Genomic DNA, 24,506 nt, shown 5'->3' on the forward strand with positions numbered 1-24,506 from the left:
CAGATCAGTCCTAAAAGGTGCGCGTATCAAAGAACAGCAACATGACAGGCGGATAACGACAATGATGTCATAGTCAAAACAACAAATATAAGTGAATCAAAAAAAGGAAGAGCCATCCAATGAAATCTCCTTCGCATTTGTACAGTATTAAAAACAGAATTTTGTAAAATAGTATCTGTTTTTCCTTGAAAATTTGTGACCTTAAATACACATGAGCTTTACTTTAGATAAAATATATAACTCACCAATGTATATAAAAAAGAATATTCATGTTTTATTTCTCAACTCTTATCTTGGAAATAGTTTTTTGCACGAACGCTCTGGTATACTTTGGACTTCGGCCAGTCTCTTGTAAATATTTCATATTTACCCACTTTTTAGTGCCTTGTCTAATTGTGTAGTCAACAATGTCCACTACATTGTTATCAATGACAATGAAGACAATTCTATCCTATTTGACAATGCTCTCCTTTGATTGTCATTTACTTGAAGCTATTTTGTGTAGGCTCGGATTAGATCTCCGCTAAACTTTGCACCCCGTGGCCACCTGACCCATTGTGTTTGAAAACAAAAGCACTGGGGTGTGAAGCAATGCAGCCCAAACAAAGGTGCGGCCCAGTAAACGGTACTCTCTGGTGCTCAACAGCATTTGCCACCTACTGATCTTCTCCACCAGCTTCAACATGAGTCCCCCGATGTGCAGGTCGCCCTTCACTCGTAGCTTGAAGCGCATGGACTCGTCGCCATCTTTTTGGTCCACGTGCACCTGAAGCTCCCATGACGTCTCCCCGTACTCGGCTGCCGTGATCATGGCTGAAACAAGAGAATGAAATACGTACGATGCAGGGAATTTAATGGATTGAATACAAACGCCAAAACTTGACAATTCCATGCATCCATCCATCCATTGTCTTCCGCTTATCCGGGGTCGGGTCGCAGGGGGAACAGCCTTAACAGGGATACCCAAACGTTCCAATCCCCCAGCCACTTCCTCCAGCTTATCCAACGGTATCCTGAGGCGTTCCCAGGCCAGCCTAGAGACATAGCCTCTCCAGTGTGTCCTGGGTTGCCCCCGGGGCCTCCTGCCGGTGGGACATGCCCGGAACACCTCGTCCAGGAGGCATCCTTATCAGATGCCCGAGCCACCTCAACTGGCTCCCACCAAATAATTTTAGTTTTGGACTTTGGGGAAAATAAGACAACAATAAGATCCGACTCAGAAGGTGTTTCCCAACAGCCTCTGAAATTATCAAGATTAGACTCTTGGGTCGAAAACTTGGGTCAATAGAGGCCTACTTGATTCATATAACCCAATTTTCTGTGATATTTTGCACAACTCTTTTCCCAAAATAGTTTTATTTCAGTCCAAATATAAATCAAATAAATACATTTTATTTTTAACACAATTACTATAAAATAACTACAATAATACTGTATGTTTTTTTAATGATCCAAAAAAAGGTGGTGTTGTGTAGAAATTAATTGGGTCATATTGAGGAAAAGAAAGCTTTACATTTATATTAAAAAAAAAACACAATTATGGTAAAATTCACCAAATTCTCAACGATATTTGAAACACAGGTTTTCAAAATAACAAAAAAAAATACATACAAAATTAAATAAAATTGTTTCCTTTTGCCATCAAATATTATGATAAATAAAATAACTTTAAAGTAACTCCTAAAAGATTTGTAAAAAAGCCACAAAAAGGGCCTGTTTTCTATAAACAAGAGTATATAAATAGTGCAAATAGTTTTTAATAACTCCCTAAAAACGAGGATTCTTTTAAAATGATCAATTATCAGAACTATGCTCAATTTTATCCAAAAAATAAAAAATAAAACTCAACGCAGTTTGAGCGGCTAGCTTCAAATAAGACAGCTCCAAAACATTTTTTTTTTTAATAATTCAAGTTAAAAGCATATTGTTATTCTTTAAATAATTTCAGATAACTTTTTCCCAATAATCAGCATAAAAAGGGGTCTTTCTGAGAAAAGAAAAAGAAAAAGAAAGAAACACAAAAACAAAAAACTTAATCTTGAAATGTCTCATCTCATCTCATCTCATTATCCGTACCGCTTATCCTCATTAGCCCATCCCAGCCATCTCCGGGCAATGGGCAGGGGGACACCCTGAACTGGTTGCCAGCCAATCGCAGGGCACACAGGGACAGACAACTCATTCGCTCATTCACACCTAGGGACAATTTGGACCGGCCAATCCACCTGAAATGCATGTTTTTGGAACGTGGGAGGAAACCGGAGTGCCCGGAGGAAACCCACGCAGGCACGGGGAGAACATACAAACTCCGCACAGGAAGTCTGGAGCTGGATTTGAACCCACCACAGGTTCCCATGACATGAACTGTGCCGCACAAGCGCTAACCACTGCGCCGCCGTGCTGCAATCTTGAAATATATAAAGACATAATAGACATAAAACTGTAGTTGCTAGTTTGTTTACAATAATATCCCCCAAATTGTGTTATTTTTCTTCGAACCTTCCCACTTATGGAGTCGTTTTCATCCAAACAATTTAGATCTACTGAATCCAGATAGTTTGTCTAAATTTTTCATTCCTTATGTACTGGTAATTCAAACTTTTTGCTACTTTAAGAGCACAATGAACAAGATACAAACCAATAAACAAAAAAAAACAAGGTTCACATTCTAAGAAAAAAGAATCCTCCACTATTGTAAAATCCATTTGATTACAATTTTTCATTTTTCACCCAATGTGTCCTCATGTTTCTCGTTTTAGCTACTTAATTCGACTTAACATACAATAATACACGGAATAAAAAGCATGGGGTGTTCAGGTATTGAGAGGGGAGGTGTATCAGGGAGGTTTCCGCTGTGGAATGCATGACGAGCAGGGACACGAATATGTTGCACACAACATCAATTTGCTGCAGGTTGCGAGTCAGCAAAACGTTGAAAATGTCATCATTCCAATTTATAATTACAACGCATTCATTAAGGCCCTCGTGTCCTCGTTATCAAAAGGGCAAATTTGAATAAATAACAGGTAAGAGTGAGCTGCTTTAGTTTACTTAGAAGTCTCATGCAAATCCAAAAAGCAAAAGTAGAACATTATGACTAAAACAATTGTCTTTACTATTATAACCTAAAGTTTAATAATAATCTTTTGTTGTTGGGGAAACAAAACACCGAAATGTATCATTAACTATATTGTTTTGCGTCAAAACGGACTCAAAACGCTTTTAAAAGCATTCCCCTTAATTCTTATTTTGTCCGTTAAAATAAAGTTTAAAAGCCTTCTTACCTGGATTTATGAAAACAGTTGCGCTCCTGGCGGAGTTCTCGTGAGAAGTGGCCTAAATTCGCTTGTGTGAACGAGAGCTCGTTTCGGAGGGAAGCCACGCCCCTTTCAACCAGGTGAGTGACGTATACGAAAGTGAACGTCTATCATAGGTGTCCATTGTGTTTATTTTAGGACAACAACGGTTATGTTTTGGAATCAAAACGCACAATTCAGTTGTTTTTATTCTCAGACTTGAACAAACAAAAAGAGGAGGAATTAGCACCTTTAGGAAGGTAGTTTGATTCATGCCTCACCTCAGATCGTTCCTGACCAAACTGATTAAAATAATGATAATATTGATGATAATAACACATCAGCGAGGGAATTCTAGTTCTCCTTCTTTTTCCTATTAAATAATATTCAATAAAAACCCAAGATGAACAATTGCTCCCCTGTTTTGCCCAAATAACGTCCGGAGAGTGAATCAGCATGTGTCATCAGTTCTTTAGAAATCGTTTACCTCATTGATGATTTATGAATTTTTATGTGTTACGGTGACTTGTCATCTGATTGTGTTTGTTAAACTGAAATATTTACCTTTTTTATTGTAGTACACTGCAAGAAAATGAGGTGGGGCAATTTGATTGTTTTAAGCATTATTATTATTATTATTAAAAGAAGACATATATATATATATATATATATATATATATATATATATATATATATATATATATATATATATATATATATATATGACTTAATTTTAAAATTAATAAAATCCAAATTTAATTTCGCTATTTTGCTCATTTTATTTTTTTAAAATTTAAAGTTAATATCAAATACAGTTTATTTGTAGTCCTCTAGAAAACCAAGTTCGAGAATCCATCCATCATCTGCACCGCTTATCCTCAGTAGGGTCGCGGGGGTGCTGGAGCCCATCCCAGCTATCATCGGGCAGTGGGCAGGGGACACCCTGAACTGGTTGCTAGCCAATCGCAGGGCACATAGAGACAGACAACTCACTCGCTCATTCACATCTAAGGACAATTTGGACCGGTCAACTAACCTGACATGCAAGCACGAGGAGAACATGCAAACTCCACACAGGAAGGTTTGATCTCATGACCTCAGAAATGTGCCACACACGTGCTAACCACTGTGCTGCAGTGCTGCCCTTTATATATATATATATATATATATATATATATATATATATATATATATATATATATATATATATATATATATATATATATATATATATATATATATATATATATATATAATATATGTGTACATTTTTCTTTCTTTTACTTATTTTCTAGCTAAATTAAAATGTTTATTTTCAATATTGTTTCACATTTTTACTAGAAAACACGGTAAAAATAGTTTTAATTTGAAGTTATTGTTAATTAACATTCAACAAGAACAACATTACTGTCATGATTACTGATGTGACTCAGCTGTGCCTGCTCATTTGGCGCCAACCACCGCGGGTTCTGATTGGCTTCTTGTCACTATTTGAACCCAGTCCTGTCAGTCCCATGTTGTCAGTCCGTCTGCGAACCTCAGTGAATACTAGGCAAGCGTTTTTCGACGCTGACTCCCACCTGTCTTGTTTTTGCTCCTGTCTGTTTCCAGCTACGACCTGTTTTGATCCTGACCACGTCTGCTCTCCCATCCCAACTTATGACCCGTTTTTGATCCTGACCACGTCTGCTCTCCCATCCCGACTTATGACCCGTTTTTGGTCGCGACCACGTCTGCTCTCCCGTCCCGGCTTACATCCTGTTTCTGACCCCGACCACATTTTTGCTCTCCTGTCCCGGCTACCGACCTGTTTATCCGTCCTTGACACCGCCATTGCTCGCTACGGAAGATCCAATTCCGTGTTCGGATCACAATCCGAGTACGAGGGCAACTTGCTTTCCGCACCTAGCGAACTCCGGATTGTGGGCGCAGCCCTTCCTCTTTCCTTTAATAAAACTTGTGAGAAACGTCACGCAATTGGGTCCTGTTTCCGTTCTGGTCCTGACAATTACAAGTAGTACTTTTCTTAGTTTTCTAGAGTTTTCTTTTGGTATTTTATCAGATATTACTCAATTTTAGTTATTTATAAAGACACTTTACGAGAAAAATATTTAAAAAGATTATATTTATCAAATTATATATAATCTCAAATTTATTTTCTAGCGAAATTAAATTGCTTTTAATAAGTACTATTTGACTTAATTTTAAAATTAATAAAATCCAAATTTAATTGAGCTATTTTGCTCATTTTATTTTTTTTTAATTTAAAGTTAATATCAAATACAGTTTATTTGTAGTCCTCTAGAAAACCAAGTTCGAAAATCTTGTATTTTGGTTATACATTGATTGTAGTGAAATAAAAACATAATAAACATAAAAACAGGGTAAAAGTACAGTTTTAATTCAAGGTCATTTGACAGTTCAAAACACGTAGCATTTTTCCTCGTTTTCTCGTTTTTTTTTGTTTTTTTGTTTTGTATTTTATCAAATAGTATTGACTTGTAGTTATATAAAGTCACTTTCCTGGAAAAAATAACATTAAAAACGATTATATTTATTACATTTTATATGTATTTATGTATGGATGTATATATATATATATATATATATATATATATATATATATATAAATCTCAAATGTATTTTATAGCAAAATTACACGGCTCATAACAGTATTGTTTGAATTATTTTAAAAGTAACTAAATCAAAATTTGATTTAGCTGATTGGCTCATTTTATTTTTTTAAATATTGTTTTTTTGTGTAAATTTAATTTCAAATTCAATTTATTTTTAGTCTTCTGGAAAACAAATTTCAAGAATCTTGTGTTTTATCCAATACAACCAATAGTTATGCATTGATTGTAGTGAGATAAAAACATAATTTTCGTCTTTTTTAATGAAAAAATAAGAACAAATAAAACGTAACATAAGCAAAACATATTTTAAACAAGCAAAACACGACTTAAAATGTTGTTACATTTATTATTTTATAATTTAACTTGATTACTCGATTAGGGACTTTCGTTTATAGCATTAGCAATTAAATAGACCACTATCTAAAAATCGGCTATGAAATTCCATCTTTTCATAAAACTATGACGTAACTCAGTTATGACTCTTTTCAGACAGTTGAGTAATTATTTACGCAGATGAGACGTTTAGTCACTCAATAACCAGGAAGGTGACTAAGTTGACTTTTATTCACCTCACTGCGCACAAAAGAAATAACTGAAAAGCAAATTAATAGTAAACAATTCGTCATTTCTTTAAAGATTGCTGATTTTTTCCCCCAGATTGAACTTCACTTTTACCACCACACAGCGGCGCTAAAACACCGCGTCAGAGTTGTGTCGTAAGAGAACAAGTCCCGACATTTGCCCATATTAGGAGTGTCAGGAGGTGGCCCCATTTCTTTAAAACTCTGACGTCACTTAGGTGACTCCTTCACCGTCATTCCGTACAACACAGTCATTCCACTTCCGAGTTTTTCCAATTTAAGAGAAAGCAAACTAGACTGGATATTTGTGGGGCTTGTTTAATGTGAAAAGTCCATTTTACTGTCCATTGTGCTCGGCTATCATTTATCTACTTACCTTAAACTGTTGCCTTGTCCTATCCCAGGTCCATATCCCATGTTGTCTAGTAGGTGGCTCCATAGTCTCCTCTTGGATAAAATTAGTCCCCCAGAGAAATATGGGAAAACTCTTGTTTTGATGCGTTTATCATGGCATCCTTTTCTAGTTCTTGATGGTGCATTATTATATAAAACGTGAAATGCATTGATCGCAGAACCCTATATTGATTGTTAACTTGGACTGCTTCGCTAGTAAACTGGAGAGTTTTCACTTTGTCTGTATCTGCCATTTTTATTGTCAGCCATATTCTCTTTTTGGATAACGTTTTGCTATATGTTACCTCCGTGTGTTGCTGTATTATACTCGAGAGTTTCCATTGCTGACCATTTTCTTGTTGCCCTTATTGTCTTCTTGGATAAAATCAGTCAAGTTAACTCACTCATTGCTACAGTGAATGTCAGCTGAATCCAGTAATCCCTCGGTTTTTGCGGTTAATGGGGACCAAGACCACCCACGAAAACTGAAAATCCGCGAAGTAGCGGCGCCCCTCCAAAAATGCTTAAAAAAAAACGTATACAGGTATACAGTAAACCCCCCCTGTATACAGTACACAATATAGAATACGTACACCATATAGAATACGGGTAGAGAGAGAGAGAGTGAAATTCGTGTTATAACAAAAAAAACCTGTAAAATATGTTGTATGTACACGGAATAGGACTGCGGCGAAACCACTACGAACCTTTCAGTATGATTGTATTAACTGCTCTCAACCACATGCAGCAATCGCAGTTTATTTCGCTCGTTAACACTACCGGTTACATATTGAAAATAAAAACAATGAAAATGTGATATTTGATGAGTGTTTGTGAAACGTTTTGGGAAACAACAGTTCAAAAAATGGTCTGTGTTCATTTTAATGAAAGTGAAAGAGCTACCTTCTGACAATAACAACATACTTTAGCTAGCGGCATCGAACCGCTTTTACGACAAATACACGAAACCACACACAATTAGCTGTGTTTAGGTAGTACAAACAACCGCTCAATTTTGGTATAATAAAGTCAAACTTGAGATGAAATGTGACAGAAGAGAATATACTTACGTCGCATCGCAGAGTTCCCTCCTTGATAAACTGAGCGCCACATAAGAAAGGGGTGAGGTGGGAAGAGTTGAAGGAGGGGGGGCGTGAGCGAAGCGGCAATGACTAAGCATTGTGTCAGGGCCTCCCCCTCCCCTTCACAATAAGAGTGTCCACACCGTGTCCTCAGTTGACATAAGCTCGCGCTCAATGGCGTCCAGTCAATAAATGCTTTTATTGAGAAGGTAAGGTATATTTTTTAGACCCGCGAAGCTCTGAACCCACAAAAGTGGAACCGCGAACTAGCGAGGTTCCACTGTATTGTAGTATTATATTTAATGGAAACCTGCTTTTTTTTGCCCTTAATCTCCTCTTTGATAAAACTTGTTAAAAAGTAAATACAGGTGACGAGAGCCTTATTTCACAGTGTTTTCACATAATTCTCCTTAATACTAGCAAATTATTTGCTAGTATTTGTGAAGTATCAAACCGATGATCCCGTTTTCCAAACCCGTCTACGTGCCTACAAACACGTTGAGTGTGTCATGCTGGGAAATGAGATCACAGCAGCATGAGAGGAAATGTAAATTGTACATAAGGGAACTTAAAAATAACAAACAAACTCTAGGCTTTCAGAAAGTCACCCTCTTCCTTGAAACACCTGCAGTGGGAATATTGATAATAAAGTACCCTGTTTCATGCGCTATAAATCCAATAGAAACGACATCTCCGGGGGCTTTTCCGTATTTACGGAAAGGGAAAACCTCCCGGTGACCTGGGAACACGCTTACCCAATTAGCAACCTGGCCTATGGATCAAATGCAAGTGAAAACATTGGCCCCCGCGATGGAGACGCATCACAATGACCCATTCATGCCGCAGGGAAGATTCAGTGGGGGGGAGCTGCTCTGCGGCCGGGGTTCTTGCGGGGTCTTAGCCTGGCATAGACTCTTGGACTCGTGAACAGTGTTGGGTGCCTTACTGAAGAAAAGTAATTACCGTAATTTCCGGACTATAAGCCGCTATTTTTTTCCCCAAACGTTCAACCCTGCGGCTTATTCAGTGATGCGGCCAATTTATGTCATTTTTCTAACGGCCTCCAGCGGCGCTCGAGTACAAAAGGTAAGATTTAGACTGCAACTTCTTAGCTTGTGCACAAATTAAATTAGCGTAGACATATCCTCATCATGCAAACTGCAAAAACAAAGGCACATGACGCAACTTTCAAGCTAAACGCAATCGAGCTGTCCGACATGGAAGGAAACAAAGCTACCGCACGTGAACTTTACTTTGCGAGCGTGATGCTAGCGTGTTTTTGAAAAAGGGAGTGTGGGACGACGTCTACATGATAAAGTCTTTATCCCAAACTGAAGAAAGACAACTTTGATGACATCAGTTATAAGGAGGAAGATAAGGACGGTTTATTGTGCTTTCTACAAGCACGGTATGTTTTTTAACGGAGCTATTTACTGTGTAGCGAGCGTGTTGCTAGTAGCGTTTTGCTACCCTTCACAGGCACGGTTTGGGATGAAAGTTATAATATTATTTTTATTAAAGCTTTGAAAACTCTCTCGGTGTACCGTCTTTCTTTGTAAATATGTGTAACCATGTATAATATGTATTTGCAACTGTGTGTTTTTGTAATGTATTCATTTTAGAAACTTATTCTGATGTCTTGCACGAGCAAATGAGAAAGAAGGGGCGGGGCAAACGCGGGCTGACGGGAAGTGGAGTAAAGGTGAGACGTGTTTGTGGACGCGGCCGACAATAGTGGATATATATTTTTCCCACCCTTACCTTTGGAAATGTACACTTTTTTCCTTGGATTACTATCAACGGGCACCCAGACTCTGCAGTTCTGCATTGAATGTTAAGTACCGGTATCATTTTCCGTTCATTTTGCCGGCTGTGTTTTTTGGCCTGTATCGGGTATGGGTTAATTGCTGCTAAGATTATCGAGAAAAAATGTTCAAACCTCACATTGTTTATTTGATGTTACTAGTGTCAATAAAATTGTTCAAACCCCCAAAACATTTCGTGTTTGTACTGTATTGCGTTTTTTTCAATGCAGGCGCATGCGGCTAATATACAGGTGCGGCTTGTATATGTACAAAATCGGTTTGCCTCCCGAAATGTGGTGGGTGCGCTCTATAGTCCGGAATTTACGGTAGTTACAGTTATTAGTTACTTCATTTTAAAAAACAAGCCCCCCTCAAAAAATACTGACACCCAAAAGTAGCACGTTATTCTGAAAGTAACTCGGACTACAAGTAATTACCTGACCTTGGGTCCCTCCAATTATTTTTCGAGGTTTTATTAAACCAAATTCAGTAATTTTATCTCTATTATGTTGAATTAGTCTTTTATTCGCATATTTGGAGTAATCTAAAAGTAATTCAAAGTAATCAAGTAACTGTTGCATACCACGGACAAGAAAGACTGTCAGTCATCTGTAAACTCACTATACGTTGTACCTCACATCCTGTTACTACTCTACCAAAGTATTGTTCAAACCATTCTTCTGCACTGCTCCTCGGGTTTATTCACGCTGCTTTCGGTCACGGACCAAACTAACAAGTATGACTTACACAGCAGCTAAAATCATTGACCTACCCACACTCATCCTCTTGGACTTAAATTACAGGCCCAACATCCGACTGGTAAACACAATAGTCCAGGATATGACTCACCCACTACACCATCAGGGCCCAGACAGGGGACCATAAGATTCAGGTAGGCAAGCCTTGGGAAAAGCCTGATCTCCTCTGCCATTCTGTACGATAGGCCCTGCTGACCCATCCAATCAGTCTGTCCCCATTGTCCCAATGTCATTTTGTATTGTAATTTCTGTTGTTTCCCCCCGGCACAGTTGGTGGAAGTGAAATTCCCTAAGCAGGGTTGTCCAAACTCTTCAGAAAGCGGGCCAGATTCGGTGAGCTGAAAATGTGATTGAATATTCTTGACCATTTTTGTGACACAGTCTTCAATAAATTACCCGTCCATTAAAGGTTCGCAATAATTGGCGATCCGTCTTGCGACCTCGTAGCTTGCCTTTGTTTCATTTTCATTGGACTCACGGTGTACGTTTTTTTCGGCTTCTCCCCATTGAAAATGATGCCAAGTACGCGAAATCAGTGTTACATTTACGCAGTCAGGTAGGTTATAGACCCAAAATAAAATAACAATAATTTACTTTACCTTCATTTCAAGTTCCAAATAAACAATAAAGCAATTACCGTATTTTCCGCACTATAAGGCGCACCTAAAATAATACAGTGCGCCTTATATATGGATCAATATTAAGTCGCAAAGTCTTGCCGACTAGATTTTCCCCCGAAGGTGAAGTCGTCCGCGGTGTATGCTGGGATTTATATACCGGCGTTTCATTTCCTAACCAATGTGTCAATCATCATTTCAATCAGTCACTATTGGCTAAAGTTATTCAGAGGTAAAGGGGGCGGATCCTTTTTATCATTTACAGGCTCGCATAGGCTAAAGGGGCGAAACAAAGCCTGCAATTGGCCGAAAAAGATGAATGTGAATCACAAGTTGGGTTGCACTACGGCATAGAAAAAACATGTTTTACTATTCTGTATTTGTAACATGAAGGCTACAAGAGAACTTAGGTGAGCTATGCGGATTTATATTTTCCCGGTATCTTGTTTGAGAACGATCTTGATGTTTATGTGATGAGTCTATTTTTAAACTAAATTCAATTCAAAGTGTTTATTGTCATATGCACGGTAAAGAACCCCGTTTCCCTGCACAATCAAATTCTTACTTTGCTGTCCACACAGTTGCCAGCAAAAAATAAAATGGAAACTAAGAAATATTTATTTGGTGACATCGTACGGACACCGCATCCGCACGTGTCTACGACACGTATTTGCTTCTTTGCAAGCTTCCGGAATGTTAAGGGGGTAATAAGTTGGACTGAACTATCTGACTGTTTTGTCCACGTTCCCATTGTAGCGCCTTATAATCCGGTGCGCCTTATGTATGGAAAATATAGGACCAAAAACCATTTTTTGGGGGTGCGCCCTATAACCCGGTGCGCCTTATATTGCGGAAAATACGGTAAATGATATATATTTGAAAGCAACATTCACTATCCTAACTCCCTACAAACGTTTGAAGAGGGGAACGACAATACCCATAAATCACTGCTTTGCGGAAGTGCGGTCATGTGACCGTGCCTAGTCTAAACATTTGGGAACCGCAAAACTCAACTAAAACAGTGATAACAAAGACACCAATATTAAACTGCTTAAAGTGAAAAAAATAATAATAACAACAGCAATAATAACAATAGCAGTCAAACTGGAGTATCATGAAGGAGGACTTACTAGTGGCGTTTCGCTTTGCTTGACGCACACTAATGTTTTAAGGTCTCTTGACTCGAGCTTCAATGCACAATAACTTCCTCCCTCGCGTGTTAAATTCTGGAAGCACAGTTGTTTCTGATTTCGGGGGAAAAATACACCAATTTCCACTTGTCCTGGACCGGCGTCCCTCACAGTCAACTTTCCTTTTTTATTTACAGTCGCCTGTCATGATTACTGATGCGAGGCACCTGTGCCCGCTCCTTTGGTGCCAACTGCCTCTGATTGGCTCCCTGTCCCTATTTTAATCCACTCCTTTCTGTCACCTGTTGTCAGTCCGTCTGCAAACCTCAGTTTACACTAGGCAAACTTTTCGGCCCTGACTCACTCCTGTTTTGGCTCCCGTCTGTTTCCCGTCTTCGACCCATTTTCTGATCTCGACCACGTTTTTTGCTCTCCTGTCGCTACTGACCTGTTTTTTGCGATCGTGTATGTAATCCTTTCCCTTCTTCCCAATAAAACTGAGAAAAACGTACGGAAGTGGGTCCTGTCTCTGTTCTGATCTTGACAGTCGCCATGTCGGAAATGGGGACGGTGGCCAAAGGTCTACTGCCACCATCTGGTGAAACGGTGATTTTTTTCTTGGTAGAAATGTATTTTATACTGCGATCAACATCACTGGCGGGCCACATATCAATTTTACGACAGAGGCCCTGGCCAGTAAAAATTAAAACACTGGTCGTATCTGGCCTGCGAAATCTAAGATCTAAATCTACTGTTTTTTAACATGTACCGTATTTTCCGCACTTTAAGGCGCACCGGGTTATGGGGCGCACCCCGAAAAAATAGTTTTTGGTCCTATATTTGACATACATAAAACGCACCGAATTATAAGGCGCTACAATGGGAACGTCGACAAAACAGTCAGATAGTTCAGTCCAACTTATTACCCCCTTAACATTCCGGAAGCTTGCAAATAAGCAAATACGTGTCGAGAACACGTGCGGATGCGGTGTCCGTACGATGTCACTCAAATGCATCGTTCTATCATTCGGAAGGTTAAAGTCTTGGGATTCAAGAAATGCCAACCATTCCTTTGTTTCTATTTTCTTTTTCGCACGCAACTTTACTGTGCATATGACAATAAACACTTGGAATTGAGTTTAATTTAAAAATAGACACTCCATTCCATCCCTTATCTGCACCGCTAAACACAAGAAACATCGAGTTCAGTCTGAAACAAGATACAGGAAAAATATATAGCCGGAGTAGCTCACCGAGGTCGTTATGTTCAATAATAATGTGCATGGTCCTCTTGTATCCGTGAGTGTAGTAAATCCAGGGGTGTAAAATATTTACAAATACAGTACAGAATAGTAAAATACTGTTTTCTCTATGCCGTCAACACAACATGCTATTCACATTCATCTTTTTCGGCCAATTGCAGGCTTTGTTTTGCCCCTTTAGCCTATGCCAGCCTGTAAATGATAAAAAGGATCCGCCCCCTTTACCTCCGAATAACTTTAGCCAATAGTGATCGATTCAAATGATGATTGACACATTGGCTAGCCAATGAAACGCCGGTATATAAATCCCAGCATACACCGCTGACTACTTCGCGTTCGGGGGAAAATCTAGTCGGCGGCTGCTGCATTAGTTGCAAGACCAAGCGACTTAATATAGCTCTATAAATAAGGCGCACTGTATTATAAGGCGCTTGGTCAGCTTTTGAAAAAAATAAAGGCCTTTAGGTGCGCCTTATAGTGCGGAAAATACGGTAACTAGTAACCGTATCAATTTTAAAATGACCCTCCCTATGCACTAGGAACGCGTTACTCCCGACACTGGCCTTGAAGGCAACAAGGAACTACCTCACCCACTGGCTTTGATGGCTTGACGGAGGGCCTAATTCATGACTCAATATGGGCGCGGAGGTAAACATCGTTCCAAAAGTCTTATTTTCCTAAAGTCGCCCGCCCACCCCCACCGTCCCAACGAGGCTCTCACCTCTGCTAGTTCCTGTGGGAATAGTGCAGAAAGAGGTAAGGGGGAGGCCTGAGAAGTAGCACGGAAAGAGAAGTTCTTGACAGCGCCCGACTCTGGGGACGGTGCCCTAAGGCCCCCGTCGATGGTAAAAGCCTAGATTCATGGCCCTCCTGAAAATACTTCTCCGGCCTGGGCTTCTTCATTTATTTTTTTCGGAAGCCTTCGACCCCTTTTGAGGTCACGACATCCCCTGTTGCCCCCACGTAACTCTCAGGCTTGCTTATTTGGTTTACAAGAAGTTTGAGAACGTTCTTTTTAAAACGAATGGATTGATCGTGGGTTTTCTTACTGAAAAGAAGCTTGGAATAAAGGTTCTTCTCTTTCCACTTTAAGTGTTTATTTTATGAGCATGGAGTCATTGAAAATTCGGTCTGTGGGAAAATCTAGAACGGAGATCCCCAATGTGGTCCTCATGAGCATCAGGTAGTCCCCTAACAACTCCTGAGTAGTCCCCCACTTCTAGTAATTGCAATGTGATAGTTACATAATAATAACGTAGTAATAACATGATATAAATATACTGGCAGCACAGCGGCGCAGTGGTTAGCTCGTATGCAGCACAGTTCTGAGGTCATGAGATCAAACCTTCCTGTGTGGAGTTTGCATGTTCTCCCCGTGCTTCTATGTCAGGTTAATTGGCCTAACCAAATTGTCCCTAGGTGTGGATGAGCGAGCGAATTGTCTGTCCCTGTGTGCCCTGCGACTGGTTGGCAACCAGTTCAGGGTGTCCCCTGCCCACTGCCCGAGGATGGCTGGGATGGGCTCCAGCACCCCCGCGACCCTACTGAGGATAAGCGGTGCAGATAATGGATGGATGGATATATATACTGTTCTTCTACTCAGTAAAATTTGGAAAAAAAAATGGAAATGGGATAAAATGATCTGATATTAGATGATGGGAGATATTATTGCAAACGTATTTATAACCTGTCCTACTATTCTCGTGTTGTGAGTTTATTTTCTCTTGGTCGTGTAACCTCTCTTTCTTTGTCACTGCCAAACGTCACGAGGATAAAGTTTGAGTCCCCTTAACTCTTTCCTTTGCCACATTTTCTGACAGTGTGATTAGAATTTTTGTCTTTTTCTTTTGGTTGTGATTGTCACGAGCCAGAAACGGACACAGGACCCAATAGCGTTCGTTTTTACTCAGTTTTATTGAGAAAGAGAGAAGTGCTTGCTTCCACGATCCGATGATCGTCAGATATGGGTAGCTGATGGCAGGAACGCGGAAGGGGCACTTCCGTGTCGAGCGAGGATAGTCGTAGGCAGCGGGAAAACTGGTCGATAGCCAGATGGCCAGGACGGGAGAGCAGGGCGGTAATGAGTCCAGAAAAGAGGTCAGCAACAGGTATCAGGCAGGCAACGGGGCAAAACAGGTCGATGGCCGGGACAGAAGAGCAGGGCAGAAACGGGTCCAGAAACAGGTCGGCAACAGGTATCAGGCAGGAGAAAACAGGGCAGGAGATTGTCGGAAGGTACAGAGCTTGCCTAGCTGAAAGCGTAGGTTCGCAGGACGGTCTGACAGCTTCCTCTTGGAAGCCGGGGTTTTACAAAGAGTCAGGGAACCAATCAGCTACCAGGGCTGTTGGCGCCAACGGGGCATTTGCGGGTGCCCCGAATCAGCAATCATGACAATGAAGTTTGATGTCCCTTTGGCTCCTTTTTGAATGTATTATTTTATGTGTGTGACCATTTTTTGCCATTGTGATGAGAATGTTTTATTTTTTATTTGGTCGTGTAACCTCTTTATTAATATCAGACATTATTTGGGGAAAGTATGATGCTCCTTTGCTCTGTTTTTATAACATTTTCTGCCAGTGTGATGAGATTATATTGTCTTCCTTTTGGTCGTGTAACGTATTTCTTTCTTCCTCACAGTCAGGCGTTAGGTGAATGTTTGAATCCCCTTTTGCTCCTTTTTTTAACAATTTCCGGCAGTGGGGTAAGAATGATTTATGTTGGTCATGTAACCTCTCTTTCTCAGTGTCAGATATCAGGAAAGGAACATTTGATGGCTCTTTTACTCCCTTTATTTTAACATTCTTTATCAGTGTGATGAGAATGTTTTTTTCATTTTGGCTGTGTAACCTCACTCTTTATTCCTCAGTGTCAAATGTCACGTGGGGTAAGTTTGATGCCCCTTTCATTCCTTTTTTTGTTTTGTTTAACATTTTCTGAAACCAGTGGGGTGAACTTTTGTTTGTCTTTTGGTCGTGTAACCTCCTTTCTTTTACCTCACTGTCAGATATTATGTGGGGGAAATTTGACGCCAGGGCGCAACTTTTTAAAAATATATTCTTCTACCAGGTTGATGAGATTTTTTTTTTTTTTTCTGGGGGGGTCGGGGTTGTGTACCCTTCAAGTTCACTAATTCTTTCTGCCAGACATCAGGGGGGAAAGTCTGATGGCCCTTCAGTTCTTTTTTATTTTTGAGCATGAGTGTGGTGAGAATTTTTTTTTCTCTTGGATGTGTAACCTCGTTCTTTTTCACTTTTAGACATCATGAGGGGGAATGTTTGATTCCCCTTTTGCTCCTTTTTGTTTGTTTGTGTTTGACCATTTTCTGCCAGTGTGATGAGAATCTGTATTTTCTTTTGGTCCTGTAACCTCTCTCCTTATTCCTCACTGCGAGATGTCATGAGGGGAAAGTTTGATGCTCTTTTTGCTCCTTTTTGTTGTTGAATATTTTCTGCCAAGGTGCCGAGAATTTTAAATTCTTATTTTGGTCAAGTACCCTTCAATTTCTCTCTTTCCTCGTCACTGTCAGGCATCACGAGGGGAAGGTTTGATGCCCCTTTTGCTCCTTTTTTTTTGTTTGTTTTTGACCATAATCTGCAAGTGTGATGAGAATGTTTTATTACTCTTTTGATCGTGTAACCTCTCACTCTCTTTGTCACTGACGGACATTATGAGGTAAAAGTTTGATGCCCTTTTTTTCTCCTTTTTTTTGTTGTTGAACATTTTCTGCCAAAGTGCAGAGAATTTTATATTCTTTTTTTGGTCGTGTACCCTTTAATTTCTCTCTCTTTCTTCGCCACTGTCTAGCATCACGAGGGGAAGGTTTGATGATCTTTTTTTCTCCTTTTTTTGGTTTGTTTTTGACCATTATCTACAAGACCGATGAGAATGTTTTATCATTCTTTTGGTCGTGTAACCTCTCCCTCTCTTTGTCACTAACGGAGATTATGAGGGAAAAGTTTGATGCCCTTATTTTCTCTGTTTTTCTTTGTTGAATATTTTCTGCCAAAATGTTGAGAATTTATATTGTCTTTTTTGGTCGTGTACCCTTCAGTTTCTCTCTTTCTTTGTCAATGTCAGGCATCACGAGAGGGAAGTTTGATGCCCTTTTTTCTCCTTTTTTCTTTGTTGAATATTTTCTGCCAAAGTGCAGATTAAATGTAAATGGTAAATGGTCTGCATTTATATAGCGCTTTTCAAGTCATTGAAGACCTCTCAAAGCACTTTACAATGTGCTTCACACTTTTCCCTTTTACACAAACTAACTGACCAATTGTATTTTTTTTGGGGTCGTGTACCCTTCAATTTCACTCTTTCTTCGTCACTGTCAGGCATCACGAGGGGAAGGTTTGATGCCCCTTTTGTTCCTTTTTTGTTTGTTTGTTTTTGACCATTATCTACAAGTGTGATGAGAATGTTTTATCATTCTTTTGGTCGTGTAACCTCTCATTCTCTTTGTCACTGACGGACATTATGAGGGAAAAGTTTGATGCCCTTTTTTTCTCCTTTTTACGTTGTTGAACATTTTCTGCCAAAGTGCAGAGAATCTTATATTCTTCTTTTGGTCGTGTACCCTTCAATTTCTCTCTCTTTCTTTCATCACTGTCAGGCATCACGAGGGGAAAGTTTGATGACCTTTTTTCTCCTATTTATGTTGTTGAACATTTTTTGCCAAAGTGCAGAGAATCTTATATTCTTTTTTTGGTCGTGTACCCTTCAATTTCTCTCTCTTTCTTCATCGCTGTCAGGCATCACGAGGGGAAAGTTTGATGACCTTTTTTCTCTCCTTTTTACATTGTTGAACATTTTCTGCTAAAGTGCAGAGAATTTTATATTCGTTTTTTCGGTCGTGTACCCTTCAATATCTCTCTTTCTTCGTCACTGTCAGGCATCACGAGGGGAAAGTTTGATGCCCCTTTTGTTCCTTTTTTGTTTGTTTGTTTTTGACCATTATCTTCAAGTGTGATGAGAATGTTTTATCATTCTTTTGGTCGTGTAACCTCTCATTCTCTTTGTCACTGACGGACATTTTGAGGGAAAAGTTTGATGCCCTTTTTTTCTCCTTTTTACGTTGTTGAACATTTTCTGCCAAAGTGCAGAGAATCTTATATTCTTTTTTTGGTCGTGTACCATTCAATTTCTCTCTTTCCTCGTCACTGTCAGGCATCACGAGGGGAAGGTTTGATGACCTTTTTTCTCTCCTTTTTTGTTTCTTTTCTGCATCCCTGCGTGAATGTCAGGTGTGCTGAACGAATCCATATGCGCCCCCGTGACTTTTATTAGCTTTGTCAAAGTCCTCCGAGACGCCAGAAGGAAACACTGCCCTCATAATGGTTTTAAAATACCCCCTTTTCCTCCACAGGGTCTGGATTTCACAGGCAAGGACGTGGAAGTGATTCGATGCCGTGCCGCCTCATGCTGTGCTGCGGATGAAGCCCCCCCCAAAACACCTCCGAGATGCCGTGACCGATTCCTGCAGGTAGAGTGTAAAAGGAAGCGGGGGCCTCACTTTTCCGAGGGCCGGTGAATGGCTGCCATTCGGAATCATGTAAATGCGGCTAGCTCGGGTTTGTATCAGCTGATGCTGGTTAGTGTTGTCTTTGGCTTCGACCTTAAAGGGCAAATTTTGGGGGAGGGGGAGAAGGGAAAGACGTACTGAGGGTTAGTAAAGGTTGCGTAAACTCGAGCCGGGGGTAACTTTACCGACACTTTCCGTGGCCGGATTTGTGTGAAAGGGGCTATTGTGGGGGGTGGAAAGCCAACCCTGTCAGGGGCCGGTTCATTAGCACCTAGCTTAATGCTTTAAAATCGTTTATTTAGTGGCTCAGACATATATTTTTTTCAGTCGTCCATTTGTTAAAAGCATTATTTCCCTCAACCTGTCGCTTTCTTCAATTTTTCTCACTTAAAAAAGCACATCATCTATTCCCTAGATTTTAAACTGTAGGCCTGGCTCCTTAACCAAGCACACAAGACTGTGAAAATACATCTTGGGTATGTGTAGAAAAATGTATAATCATATTTATTTCTCTACCCTCATTTTGGAAATATGTAGCTGCTAATGTCATTGCTGGCCTGGAGAGGGATGGGCGCCACCAGGATATACTTGCCCAAGACACAACATAGGGTATGGTGCCCCTACAACCATAGTGGTTAAGGGAACCCACCAACCAAACCAACCAACCATCTAAACCAACTAAACCAACCAACCAACCAACCAACCAACCAACCAACCAACCAACCAAACAAACCCCAGTACGAGAACATTCGCCAAATAGCCCCCCTACATCAGTAACATGCACTTAGCTTGGCCAAGCTCACAATAATGGTCAACCGGGGATAATGGATCCCTGCAGCACGGCTGCTGTTCGTTTTAAGCGAAAAAAAAGAGGCACCTCACACATTTGCCTTCATGGCCCCGCTCTCAGCAATATTCCACTGGGCATAATGTATCATGCCCAAAACAGTGCAGTTCATTTTAAGCGGACCACAATCTTCAGAACCTGAGAAAAGTGCACTCTTCCATTAGCCACTTTCCGCAATAGTCGACCTGTGATAATGGATCGCAGCCACAACCTTGCATTTCATTTTAGGCGGGCCAGAAATGCATGTCTCCTGACAAACATGTGCTTCGCCCCCTCTCGCAACAATATAAGTCCGGGGTTAATGGATCGCAGCCGCATTAGTGGAATTATTTTACGCGAGTCTGCCTCTCTTTCCGATCTCTTTGGGAGTTTTTCCTAGTGCTTGTTGAAGTAAGCCTTGTTTTTAGGGCACGTGTGATTCGTCTGATTCATACGTGGTTTAAAACAAAATAGCAGGGCAGCTGCTCATGACTGTGTCCTTCCGCGTTGACTTTTCACGATAAAAATATGCCCTTGCAAAGTTTTCAGAAAAAAAACACTCCGCCACCTTCCCAGGAGGGATACCTCTGGGGCCAGATACTACTTTAGAAGCATACCCTACATATTACTATGTCGGATAACAAGGCATCTGTTGGACACATAATACATTTACTGTATTCCCCAATGATTGGCAAAAAAAGGATTTTCATGTTTGGCATTGAATGTGTTAACTGTTTATTTAACTGTTGACTGGGTGCAGATTTACACCTGAACCAATACAGCACGCTATACAAACTTAAGCAGAAGCTCTTTCACAAATCCAACACATGCTCGTAAGTTTATTGTGGGGTAGATTGAATCATCCAATGGGGCGTGTGTTTGATGTATGTTCAGTGACATCACAAACTGCTCCTTTAATGTTGATTGATTTATTTATTCCTTCTGTTTGTACAGATTGTCAAGACCAGAACAGAGACAGGACCCGCTTGCGTACGTTCTCTCCGTTTTATTGGGAAGAAGGGAAAGAATTGCACACACGATCCCGTGATCGCTGTTCGCGGGGAGAAGGTTGCTCTGAACGTGGAAGTGGCACTTCCATGGCGAGCGGTGTCGGGAGCGGAAAAAAGAGGTCGGTAGCCGGGACAGGAGAGCAAAAAACGTGGTCGAGATCAGCAACGAGTTGAAAACCAGGAGAGGAGAGTAGACGTGGTCAAGATCAAAAAACGAGTCGAAGCCGGGAAACAGACGGGAGCCAAAACAGGAGTGAGTCAATGTTGAAAAGCTTGCCTAGAGTAAACTGAGGTTTGCAGACAGACTGACAACAAGTGACAGAAAGGAGTGGGTTTAAACAGTGACAGGGAGCCAATCAGAGTCTGAGGCAGTTGGTGCCAAAGGAGCGGGCACAGGTGCCTTGCAGCAGTAATCATGACACAGACACAATGTTACAAAATACAGTTGAACCTCGGTTCTCGACCATAATCCGTTCCAGTACCCTGTTCGAAAAGCGATTTGTTCGAACACAGAAATCATTTTTCCCATTACAAATAATGTAAATCGTTTTAATCCGTTCCAACACCCTGAATGTTTACCTTTGTTTACCTTTAAGACACAAATAACATAAATGTAACGTTCGCTTTAGCATAATCTTTCGTACGGAAGACTACGCTAACGCGAACGTGTAAAAATTTTAAAAAAAGGATAAAAAAAAGAATTATGAATAGGATTTTTTTACCTTTGTGGTGGTCAGCAGAAGGCGCAGATGGACGGTGAGAGGGATGGAGGAGGAAGGAAAATGATTGTTTGGAAGGAGAGTCCCCTTCCATAAAAACTTCGGAGCTCTTCTGTCTGAGGGTTTCTCACATGTTCAAATCTCTTTGCTACGGATGACTGGCTACAGGGTGTTCTCTTCACTTAAAATATCTATCCAATGACACTTGATTCTGCCTTGTTTTTAGCACTTTTCGGAAGTGGTTCATGACAGTGTCGTTAAAGTCATGATGACTCTGGTGGCTGCAGCTTCATCGGTGTGGTAAAATTCTGTAACTCGGCCCATTTGCTACACATTTGTTTAATCTCGGTTGTCCCCTAGTGTATTGGAGGTGCAATTGCACCTGAGAAAATTAAAAGGAGTAAAAAAATGTGATGTGAAACATCCACCCCGGCGTTCGAACTCCGATTTTTGTTCAAACAACGAAGCAAGAATTTCTCGAATTTTTTGTTCGGACTCCGATTCGTTCGAACCGAGAGTCGTTCGAAAACCGAGGTTCCACTGTAACGTCATTTTTAAACACGGATGGAGAGCCCCACCATTTTTAAATAACACAGTTTTTTTCCTCTCTTTCTGATCTATTTGTGAGTTTTCCCTGGTGTGCATATTGACCCAAGCCTTGTCCATTTCAACAGCACGTGCCAGTCGTACGTGCTTTAAAACAAATTAGCAGGCCAGACCGTGTCATTCCACGTTGACTTTTCACGATAAAAATATGCCTTGGCAAAGTTTCCAGAAAATGAAAAAAAACCTCGCCTCTTTCCCAGGAGTGACACCTCTTCGTATTTACAATCCGTGTTCCTGGCAAGAGAAGGGGAAGAAAGTCGAGTGCAGTGGGAGTAAATAACTGGACGGGGAAACGGGGAAGAGGGGGGGGTGCAGAGACGGACCACCTCTGCAGATGTTTTCCACATGGAGGAGGAAAACAAGATGAGCCCGAGGAAGAGGGAAGCGAGGAGCCTGCACCTGTTGTGGGCCCGTGGACGGCCAGGGGTGAGCTCACTCCCTCTCCAGTTCACTGACTGCTTTCGCCATTAAGCTAGCTAAAAAAAAATCAAAAAAATAACAGGAAAGGTCTACTTCAAGCACCGGTTAGCTTTGCGCTCGCATAGCTGGGGATTTAAAAACTCAGAGCCGCATTCTTTTATCGGGTGTCAAACGGGGTCAAGGATTGAGAGGGATGCAAAGCAGGAGTTTGATTGCGTAATCTGTAAAGTGGTTTATGATAAGAAGGGGTTCTTTTACGTAAATCTTTCAGATATCAGGGGGAGGAAACAAAACAACGAAAAAGGCGTACAAGCTAGAATCTGTTCGTACATGAGAAATGAAAGAACAGGAAATCAAAGTCTTTTCATGACCAATGTTCCCTGTAATTTTCCTTACGGGTCTGAGCGTTCACACAAAGTCGGTGAGCAACGCTTGAAACAACAGTGAGCAACCGCAATCCCAAGTGTGGCAACTAAGTCATTATCAAACATGTCCAAAACTTGACATCAAGTTACATTTTGCTGGCAATGCAAAATGATTTTTCTCTTTTGAATGAATTGACTCATGTACAATTGCAAAGGTTGTACGGCCTACAAACGTCGTTTCTTCTTACAATTCTTTCACAAGATATCCATTTCTTTTTATTTCCTGATATATTTTGTCGCATAATATTAACATTTTGGGGGGCTTATTGAGTCGTTTCAAGATACAGAACTGTACTTAATCACATTTTTTAGTGGAAGTACAATGTTGGCAACAAGATTCACTTGATATAATTGGAAATTATTTGAATGCAACACAAACTTTTTCTTCTTTTTTTAAATTCCTTTAAAAAAAATCTCATTGTGTTTATTTTTTCCGAGCTGTTACTTTTTTCTTTTTGTTCTCTATTTACTTTATTCCTACGTTTCTTTCTTTTCTTTTTTTCTGGCTTTTTTCTCAATTTTTCCTTCTTTTTTCTCTTCCTTTTGTTTCTTTTTTTCTCAGCTTTTCACTACTTTTTCATTTTGGTATTTTTTTCTTTTTTGTTCTATTCCCCCATTCTTTTAAGTCATTTTGTGCATAATTTTACATAATATTTGGTCATGTTGGGATTAAAGAAGCAAAAACAACCTGAAGAGCCATTTAGGACCCGAAAGAGCCGGTTCCTTTTAGTGAGCCGAGCCGAAGAAGCCGGTTCGCGACAAACTCTACTAACTTTACTCAATTCGTTCTACTTCGACTCGACTTCAAAATACCGCATTTAGGACACAACGTCAGGGGAACCCATGTATTTTTACCTTCATGCACTGTAACTTTGACTTGAGTCGCTTCTTAATTAGTAACTTTGAGCCCTCATTTTTATGCGCTGGCTAGATTTTCTTGTGCGCCGAGAATGTGCGAGCATTGCGCAATTGCGCACGCGCGCAGCTTAGAGGGAACACTGTTCATGACTCTCACCAATTGCATACCTGTCAACCTGTTCGTTTTTGCCATCGTAGTACCTTTATTATGCATTTTAAGACGTGTACGACGTACGAGAAAATCTCTATGGAAAAACGCAAATTTGTCAATTATGGGTAACAATCCGGGATACACCGACTATCACGAAACGGCAAATCAATCAAGTCAAACGAGTTCGCCGTGGTAGCCTTTATCTTTATTGTTTTTTTCGTTGCAAACGAAGCGAGCGTAGTGAAAGGAAGTCCGTCTCTTTTTAGAGAACCGGCTTTTTCGGCTCAACTCATTAAAGAGAGCCGGCTCTCAAACAGCTCACCTGCTTTGATGCATTATATTACGAATTATCATGTTGTATAAAGAAGTTAAGAAAAGAAGGAAGTATAAAAGGAGAAAATGAAAAAAGACCGGT

General features: G+C 40.3%; 1 protein-coding gene and 1 long non-coding RNA gene across 2 annotated transcripts in view; one reads left to right on the top strand and one right to left on the bottom strand.

Annotated features, from left to right (window-relative positions):
- fermt1 (FERM domain containing kindlin 1) overlaps positions 1-3,361 on the bottom strand; it is a 21,078-nt gene extending 17,717 nt beyond the window's left edge. Inside the window, exons 1-2 of the mRNA XM_088324949.1 lie at positions 3,285-3,361; positions 661-813 (exon numbers count right to left, since the gene is read on the bottom strand). Of these exons, the coding sequence (XP_088181075.1) occupies positions 661-811 (151 nt within the window). The 5' untranslated portion in view covers positions 812-813; positions 3,285-3,361. The remainder of the gene's footprint in view (positions 1-660; positions 814-3,284) is intronic.
- Positions 3,362-10,818: 7,457 nt separating this feature from the next.
- On the top strand, positions 10,819-21,502 carry LOC148346094 (uncharacterized). The gene is made up of 3 exons (XR_015848268.1): positions 10,819-10,884; positions 18,921-19,037; positions 20,857-21,502. It is a non-coding gene; the product is annotated as an uncharacterized LOC148346094 (long non-coding RNA).
- The last annotated feature ends 3,004 nt before the right edge of the window (positions 21,503-24,506 follow it).

The sequence above is a fragment of the Urocampus carinirostris genome, chromosome 20 (assembly GCF_059441175.1).
Source record: "Urocampus carinirostris isolate Australia breed hairy pipefish chromosome 20, RoL_Ucar_1.0, whole genome shotgun sequence".
Taxonomy (NCBI): Eukaryota; Metazoa; Chordata; class Actinopteri; order Syngnathiformes; family Syngnathidae; genus Urocampus; species Urocampus carinirostris.